The 9,809-nt window shown below is 38.1% G+C and overlaps 2 protein-coding genes across 2 annotated transcripts in view; both read right to left on the minus strand.

Moving 5' to 3' along the window:
• LOC107707054 (claudin-15-like) overlaps positions 1 to 547 on the minus strand; it is a 3,030-nt gene extending 2,483 nt beyond the window's left edge. Inside the window, exon 1 of the mRNA XM_016510929.1 lies at positions 248 to 547. Coding sequence (XP_016366415.1) covers positions 248 to 464 — 217 coding nt within the window. The 5' untranslated portion in view covers positions 465 to 547. The remainder of the gene's footprint in view (positions 1 to 247) is intronic.
• A 6,171-nt stretch (positions 548 to 6,718) lies between these two features.
• The window catches only part of LOC107707066 (mitochondrial fission 1 protein-like), a 7,022-nt gene continuing 3,931 nt past the window's right edge, over positions 6,719 to 9,809 (minus strand). The window contains exon 5 of the mRNA XM_016510943.1: positions 6,719 to 7,293. Within this exon, the coding sequence (XP_016366429.1) occupies positions 7,193 to 7,293 (101 nt within the window). The 3' untranslated portion in view covers positions 6,719 to 7,192. The remainder of the gene's footprint in view (positions 7,294 to 9,809) is intronic.

Below are 9,809 nucleotides of genomic sequence, written 5' to 3' on the forward strand. Positions count from 1 at the left end.
ATATATAGCTATATATATATATATATATATATATATATATAGCCTATGTAAGACATAAATAAGACTGACAAAGGAAGAAAAGAAAAGATTTGCTTTAAATTATTCCAAATCACATGCTAATCAGTGAGGGGGGGAAATGGTAACCATTTATTTAACAAAAAATAAACTTATTTACAGTGGTGTCTATCAAGTTGCTTCAACTATGATGATTAAATTATTAAAGTATGGTGGTTTTTGTCGTAGCTACCAGACAGGGCGAGCAGAGAGGGGAATTCACGGCAGTTGTGCACTCCCAGCGAGTCCGTGGCGCAGGACATCCACAGATTCTCGTAAAGGGTTGAGGTGGTGATCACAGTCCCATCTATCGAGGATACTTTCCAGTAACGGTTCGGAATTGCAATGCCAACCATTATCCAACTCACAAAGCCAAGAAATAAAGCAACGACTTCAATAACCGGATCCATGGCTGCTTTAGATTATAAAGACGCCAAAATCAAAATGAACCACAATCGACGTTGGTATGCTTTTTCTTATGTGTTTCTCTGCTTATGTATAAAACATTTGAAAGGATAAATAAATAAAAAAGAAAGAAGGAAGGAAGGAAAGAACAAAAGAAAGTCAAAATAATATAAAATAATTACTGGATAGATAGATAGATAGATAACAACACTGTAGTTGTTTTCAAAATGTGTTCCGCTTCGGCTGCAAAATTATGAAAAATAACCAGGTTTTGTTGATTTCTCGAGCTGAGCAAGTTTTTCCATGGAGAGCGAGATTGCAGCAGTGTGACATAAAATGTGCTTTTAAAAGTAGCAATGGGTCATTTATAGGCTCTGTTTGCCCTCCTCTCTCGTGTGCATGTCTCGCTTTTGGATTTTACACCCCGAAACTCAACAGCTGGTTATCACTAAAGTTCAATGGTCTCAAACACAGTGCACACTGTAAAATGTGATTATTGACTAAATAAACGAAGTGAAGAAACCCGTGGTCACAGAAAAAGTAAATAAGCTTTGCTCCAAATTAAAAACATTTGTTGGCTATATCTAAAATAACTATCCATATAGACTGCTGTTCAAAGGTTTGGGGTTGATAAGATTTTTTAAAATGTTTTTGAAGTCTCTTATGCTCACCAAAACCGCATGTAGCCTATTTGATTAGAAACAACAATTACAGCAACAACGCAGTAATATTGTGAAATACAATTTAAAATTATAATTTTCTACTCTAATAAATTTTAAAATGAAGTTTTTAAATGATGGTTATGGTTACTCCAGTCTTCAGTGCTACATGGTCATTCAGAAATCATTCTAATATGCTGATTTGGTGCTTTATTATTATCAATGTTGAAAACATGTGCTGCTTAATAATTTTATGGAAACCTCATTTTCAGGATTTGTGATGACTAGAAAGTTCAAAAGAACTGCATTTATTTGAAATACTTTTTTTTCAACAATGTAAAAGTGTTTTCTTTTCTCTTGATCAATTTAATGCGTCCTTGGTGAATAATTAAAATAAAATAAAGATACGATTTTTTAAGTAAAAAAAGAAAAAAGAAATCAATAAAAAAAATCTTGCTGACCCCAAACATTTGAATGTTACCCATAAATGAATATTAAAAACCAAAACAACTTGGACGAGAGCCAGTAAACCGGAGTGCTTTTAGGTTACAAACTATAGAACATGTCAATAAAACAAGCAGTGACTAAACACTTTCAGATGTTAACCTGAGCTATTAATAACAGATAGTTTTAGTGGATTTTAATAGGCTACTCAAAAGTTTTTAGTAATATGTTTTGGAATTGTCTTCAGAGTACACTATCAAAAGAGGGAAAAGGGGAACTACTGGGTACAGTGATTAAATGAACAACTGAAGAAGCTGTTGACGGTGTTTATCTACTGCCATTATCCCTTGTCTCATTATCTGGCTCACTACGTCAGACATCCTCATATATATCTGCTGGCCTACAGATCAACACGTTCACAGTCACCAAATGAAACCTCACTTCAGGAGTCACCATGATGGTTAAATTTGTTTAGTGGTTAAAATAGTTTATTTGTCATTCACACTTCTTATACAAGATTCACATGAGCACTGAAAAGCATGTGAGACTTAAACAAAGTGCAGATGAGAAGTAAGAACACATTTTGCATGTAACCACAAAGGTAAATAAAAATAAAGTGAAGAAAAATTCATTATGACATGATTAAATTGTAAATGGTGCACACCTTCACTGCCCCTGGTTGAAAAAAGAGAACCATTGTGTTCAACGTATAATGCATGATATATTAAAACAATATATTAAAAAAGATTACTATAACAGACAATATTTTTAAACAAATATTGCATTATATTCCTGCCACCCACCTAGCCAATGTCTTAGATTAAGAGTGTCAACATTCACAAGATATAGGATTTAGTCACTGATGAATATCGCAGAAAAGACCAAATGTCTTTGACAAGTTTAAATAAAACGTAACATGACATGCAAATATTTCATTAATGTTTAATGACTTAGAAGGAAAAATTAGCCATCTCTGTAAAAAAGATGATGTTAACAAAATATGACACACCAGAGGCTGAAGTTCATGTGGCAATAACTAAAACTTTCAGATTTGACAATAAGTATTCAGATTATTGTGAAATCGTTCTGGACAACACAGAGGCAGAGCCTATTGATTTTAAGCATTAACAGCATTAATAGCCAGATAACTGTCATTATCCTACTGTACAAAGACCTATAAGTGAGTAACTTATTTTATTGACGTGAGACTAAGATATTTTGAGTGAATAGTACAGGAAATAGGCAAAATGGCAAACCGTATCCTGGAAGTTTAAACCCTGATTCACAAATCGTTTCCCAGTAAAAGGAAGCAGGTATGATGCAATACATGGCTTTGTAAATTCTGTAGAATTAAATTATCAAATGCAGTGAATTCAAATATATGTGTATATTCTGCTGAAAGAGGAATATACACAATCAGGAAACACCATTGCCATTAGGGGTGTACATGGTCTGCAACAATCTTTATGTAGGTGGTATGTGTCAAAGTAACATCCACATGAATGCCAGGATTCAAGGTTTCCCAGGAGCAGAGCAATCCACCGTATCTGCCAATCTGCCGCCTTTTCATCCTGCTGCCATCTCTTAGGTAAACAACACACGTACCCAGCCATACTCTTGATCTAAACATGATTCGAAAGCTTCTTCCATTGCTCCATGGTCCAGTTCTGACCCTCACGTGCCCCTTGTAGCCACTTCAAATGGTGAACGGGGGTCATCATGGGCACTCTGGCCGGTCTGCAAATGCAATGCCTTTCTTACACCTTTCTGTCATAGCCAGCCTTAGGTTTTTCAGCAATTTGAGCTACGATAGCTCACCTGTGTGATCAGACCAGACGGGATAGCCTTTGCTCCCCATGTGCATCAGTGAGCGTCCATGACCCTGATGCTGGTTTACCGGCTGTCCTTCCTTGCACCAGTTTTGGTAGCTAACCACATACCGGGAACACCCCACACGAGTTGCCATTTTGGAGATGCTCTGACCCAGTCGTCTAACCATCACTTTTTGGCCTTTGTCAGAACCACTCAGATCTTTTTGTTTGCCCATTTTCCCTGCTTCCAAATACTTGCTTCTTGAAATTCAATAAATAAATCCCACCGCTTGACAGGTGCCATTGTTTATCTCTACATACACATACATAAATATATGATACATTAAAATTCATCATTGACAATTCGATTTCTTTGCTTTTTTCACTGAATATATACAGTATATATATATATATATAGAGAGAGAGAGAGAGAGAGAGAGAGAGATATCAAATGATCACTGATACTCCGGAAGGAAAAACAATGCATTAAGAGCCTGGAGGTGAAAACTTTTTGAATTTGAAGATCAGGGTAAATTAAACTTTAAAAACTTATTTTGTCTTCTGAGAAACAAGTAAGTATCTTCTGTAGCTTCTGAAGGGCAGTACTAAATAAAATAAAAAAAGATATATAGGCAAAATAGGAAAAATGTACACATCTTCATTCTGTTCAAAAGTTTACACCCCTGGCTCTTAATGCATTGTTTTTCCTTCTGGAGCATCAGTGACCATTTGAACCTTTTGTAATAGTTGCATGCAAGTCCCTCAGTTGTTCTCAGTGTGAAAAGATGGATCTCAAAATTATACAGTCATTGTTGTAAAGGGTTCAATTATGCAAAAGATGCTGGAAAACCAAAGAATTTGTGGGACCTGAAGGGTTTTTCTGAAGAACAGCGGTCAGTTTAACTGTTCAGGACAAAGAAGAGACTCATGCACAACTATCACAAAAAACAAAACAAAACAAACAAAAAAAAAACAGCTGTGGATCATCCAAGTTACAACACAGTATTAAAACTCAAGTGTATGTAAACTTTTGAAGGGGGTAATTTTCATAACTGTAACTATTATTTTCTCTTGTGGACTATATGTAACAGTCTTTTATGTGAACTATCTTATTCAGGATAATACTAAATAAAAAATAACATGCATTATGTAGGTCCCTCTTATTTTGGTAAAATAATTAACATTTTGCAGATACTGCAAAGTGTATGTAAAATTCTGACCACAACTCTATATATATATATATATATATATATATATATATAAATAATGTAACATATGTAGAGAATAATGAATGTTTAACTCTTTCACATGTAACGTGAGCAATGAGAGGACAAAAGTTAGACTAGTTGCTGCCGCTGTGTTGAATCGTTTGAATCGTTTGCGTGTGATAAGCAGATGATTGTTCTCGGTTTTAAAGGTTTATGAGCTTGCTTGACTTTTGCTGTAAGTCAACTTTAATTGTTCTTTTAACAAACACAATAGTTTTCCCACATGGTTATGCATCTCCTAAAACTTATGATGACACTTTCAATGACGTTTATGGGGACCATAAAAAGAGCTCATAAAATAGTTCTAGACAGCAGACTTTTTGCAGTGATGCTGAATCCTGCTCGTGGAGATCTATCCTCCTGTAGGGTTCAGTTCAAACCTTGCTCTAACACACACAGCAAACTCGGCAGGGTTAATTCAACTCGAACATAGAGCTCTATCAGAGATGAAGGATCCCTGCCAATTGTAATTGCTTTACGCAAATTTTGAAAGTGTAAACAAGGGAAGACAATTATGATTGAGCTCTGAACCCAGGCTGTTGTAAATCTTTTTTTATGATCTCTTTATTGTCTTAACATCAAGAGGCTAGCCAAATCAAAAATCATACTTATTAAATAACCAGGAAAACCTGTGCATTGGTATTGTTTGACTGATTCTAAATGATCTAAAATGCTTCTGATCTAAAATTATCTATATGATTCTGACTGATCTAAGATGCACATTTCAAATGACCATACTGTCACTGAGGCAAAATCCTAAAAGCTAAAAGGTACATCTTTGTACCGGATTAATCCCTAATTGCTAAATATTAGTACATATTAGCACCTAAAGTGTACACATTAGTAACTTTTAAAAGGGTACTGCCCCAGTGACAGTTTTGTACATTTCTTTCTGAGTTTGGGAGCTTGACTTGAATCTTTATTATTACATCTCGATTCACTAGTTTGTTCTCCTTTTCATTTCAGTGCAGATTTTAATTTGTCCCACAAACTTCAACAAAGTTTAGACATGACCAGCAAAATGTAACTCCAGCAAAGTCACAGATACGAGAGAGAATAGCTTGTGCATCAGACTTCTCATCATTTGCTTTACCGTTTAATCCATTTAATTAGTAACCTCAATACTGTGTTATAAAATGATGTTACTAATGGGAACCATAAAGCCAGCATTGTAAAGCTGAGATGCCTTAACATGTGCGTAAGTCCCTGAGATGAATAATGTGGGAAGTACGAATTGTACCCAACATTAAATTGAAAGCTATTATCAGCTATTATCTTAAATAAACATGTTTTACAACGAATTTGTTACTTTCAAGGCCTAGTAGTTGTTGACTTAAGTCAATGTTGGAGATACTCCCACATCTGAGAGCATCTGAGCTAATGATGCACGAAGGACAACGACTTTGTGAGTGACTATTTAACCAGCCGCTTCAGACCGCATTCAAAATTAAAGTCATCTACGATCACTTTTTTCTCAACATGATTCCCAGATCTTTTGACTAATTAATTTTTAAGGCTTTTCTAATCATTTTATAGATATTGCACTCATTAAGAGCAAATTCTAGGCAATTAAATATTCCATGTCTGGAAAAATCCCCAGCTATTTCTGTTTTTCATAAACATGGGAACCCTGTCTTACTGACTTAAACAAGATTTGAGATTAGCCAGAACACAAGACATGATGCATATCCAACTAAAATGAATTAAAAAAAAACTAAAATTCAAAAATTCCTTCATTTGCCTATTCCTTGTCTTAAAATGCCTTGTTTGTTGATGGACTTGATTCCAGTTTCTTGTTCATCTTAACAATGTGTGGAGGACAAAGAAAACACTGGCAAAAAAAGTGCTTTTTCAGTATAAAATGAGCATAGATCACAAAAAGTCACACAGAGAAACACACAAGGTAGGCAAGATGAAACACTTGACAGCACACGTAAACCCATGGGTAATAAACACGGTGCTGACAACGATTACTTGTAAGAAAATGCATTGCAAGGCTGGTCACGCGTGACACTTCCAAATCAAGCGTGCAACGCATGCAAACACACCTTATTAGTTCAGTAAGCACACATTTTAATTCATTAACAGACATGAGGTTTTAATGTAGCTTATCAAAAATGTTCCATATTAATTATCTATAGTGTAAGTACATTTATATATTTAATAAAAAAAAACAACTATATATTTAATTAAAAAAGAAAACCCCAAAAGTGCACGTTTTTACAATACATCTTATCCTGTACTGCAAATCCTTGGCAAGCCTCTGTAGTTTAATTTCCTTTGAAAAATGGAAGATTTCAGAGGAAAAACATACAACTTACTTTATTCCAACCCCACATTTCTATACATATCAAAAAGAGCTGAAGAATCATAAAACAAAAAGAAACGTGGTAAAATATGAGCGCTCAATATGAAAGTCATGGCAGAAAAATACTAAATAAAAAGGGACAGGCCTCCTCATGGTTTTCTGTGATTATATGATTATAAGAGATCATTAAGTCTCTCTTCTGGAGAGGAACTGAATCAAAGTACGCTCTTCAGGAACTCCATATTAGGACTTTGCACCTTTGTTCACAGCCAAACCAATAAGACCAGCCAATCCCGCCACACCTAAACCGATACCGCCGACGATCGCCATGCCAACTAAACCATCTGAAAAAGAATACAAACAAATAAATTCTTAGCTGAGATTAATTCACTATTACCTTTGCCTTTGAATTTGTTTACATGCACATCAAATTCCGTATATATTTATGTTAAGGTCTATATTTATGTTTATATTAGGGCTGTCAGTTTAACACGTTAACTTAATTAATTAGTTATGAAAAAATAACGCGATTAAAATATTTTAATGCCGTTAGCGCACTGCCCCCCCCCCAGACCTGTACCTCATCTTACATTTCATACAGTTGACTGTTGACAAACAAGATGCAGGGCAACAACTCCATAAATGCAGTTATGCCCTAAAATTAAAGATATTGGGGCAAAAAATGCCCCTGTATGAGTTTTTGTCTCATATTTATATCAGCAAGAGCAATATCACATGAATGATTTTGTCCTGAATATCACGAGTTTAAATGTGATTTTATACAACAGTTCAACCCTAGTTGTGATGTGGTGGTGGTGGTGGTGGAGATGGCCATAGTGATTCATTTGATTCAGTGATATTGATGATTGTGGTGGTGGTGATGATGATGTTGTGATGTGATTGTGATAGTGATGGTGATGGTGATTAGTGATGCCTTTGATTCCATTATAGTAATGATGATTGTGATTGTGATTGTGATAGTGTTGGTGATGTTGATTAGGGCTGGGAAAATAAATCAATGCATCGCGAATTGAGAAATGATTCAGCATCGATTCTGAGATTTTCCGAATGCATCGCGATTCTTTCTTGAGACAATTTTGAGCTTAGTTTTGAACAGCAGATGGCACTGCATGCTTTAGAAATGCTCTCGGTTACTCACGTAACCTCGGTTCCCTGAGATGAGGGAACGAGACATTGCTATGGGAAATACCCTTTTCTCCAAATACTACTGAAGCCTTATTGAATCACGCCAGTGAAACTGGCCAATGGTGTTCAAGCGTGCGAAATATGAGGGGCTCCCACTCTATATAAAGCAGCGCTTGTACGTCATCTATTCAGAATCTTGACTGAAGCAACTTGGGATTCTAAGATCCTGAGCTAGGTGACACGGCAATAAGAGCAATGTCTCATTCCCTCATCTCAGGGAACCGAGGTTACGTGAGTAACCGAGAGCGTTCCCTTTCGATTCGGTCACTCTACATTGCTATGGGAACGTATAAAATGCGATGGAGCCTGGCTCGACTAAGTATGTCAAGTTTTACATACGGAACCGTAATGAGAGCGGCAATGATATTGGTGCTCTTGTTAAACAGTTCAGGTCTACAGGACCTAGTCGAAACCATGTAAAAGTCAAGGGGGGTGTGACACCCTTTGCTTGGTCACAGGCAGGCCTTTTGTGCGCCCTCCGAAGCATACAAATAGCTGGTCCGAGAACCTGAATGGTCTACAGCGCTCGGTATAAATGCGCACCGCACGTACAGGGCACAGCAAAAGTGTATTAAGCGGCTCCGGCCCGGCCAGTGTTTTGGGATGGAAAGCAGATAGTGTTATGACCTGCGCTTCAGAGATAGTGTTCAACACGCGCTGAGGATGTGCATCTGTTAAAGGCAAGCTCTGACGAGCGGCCAGACATGAGGCTCTATGACTCTGGATTTGGATGCTATATCGTTAACTGTGCTTGAGAGAGGAGGTCTCTCTTCAGTGGGATAGTCTACGGGGGGGCTACCAGCATCTATTGACTGTCAAAGGGTGTAATCTCCACTCCTCGTGGATTACCCCGCCCCTCGACAGTAAATCCACGCCGTAATTCAGGCGTCCGGGGACATGTACTGCCCAGATGGAAAGGTGTCGATCTGCCCACAGAAGAAGGTCTCTTGCCAGCCACAGCAGCGGCCGCGAGCTCACGCCCCCTTGGTGATAAACGCTACCACTGTCATGCTGTCCATCCTGATGAAAACGTGACGGTGGAGAATGTCCGGGAGAAAGCACTCGAGCGCTAGGTGTACAGCACGGAGTTCCAGACAGTTTATGTTCTACAACTTCTCCGTTTCTGACCAAGTCCCGAAGGCTGGTCTGCCGTCGCATATGGCTCCCCAGCCCATGGCTCGATGCATCTGTTGTAACAGTCTTTCTCCTGATCACTTGGCCAATAAGAACACCCCAGCGATACGGAGTCATATCGCGCCAAGGGGTCAGCGCATCCCAGCAGTCGTGCGCCACTTTGATGCGCAAGGTGCCTATGCACCGTGCGCCAATGCGCTCTGTGGCACCCGGCCCTTTAGCCAGAGCTGAAGTGATCGTATATGTAGGAGCCCTAGTTTGCACCCTGTCGAGGCGGCAGCCATCTGGTCGAGCGTCCTCTGAAAGCATTTCAGCGGGGGAGAGTGCCCTAACTTGAAGATTGCGAGAGAGCTGATCAGTTTTTGTGAGCGCTCCTCCGTCAGACACGCTCCCATATTGATTGAATTCAGCTCCACTCCTAAAAAGGAGATGTTCTGGCTCGGTACCAGCATGCTCTTTTGCATATTCACAGTCAGCCCTAAGCTCTGAAGATGAGCGAGGAGTCTGAGCTTGTCGGTGA

Source organism: Sinocyclocheilus rhinocerous, unplaced genomic scaffold, assembly GCF_001515625.1.
Source record: "Sinocyclocheilus rhinocerous isolate Xijiao unplaced genomic scaffold, SAMN03320098_v1.1 scaffold865, whole genome shotgun sequence".
NCBI classification, from domain to species: Eukaryota; Metazoa; Chordata; class Actinopteri; order Cypriniformes; family Cyprinidae; genus Sinocyclocheilus; species Sinocyclocheilus rhinocerous.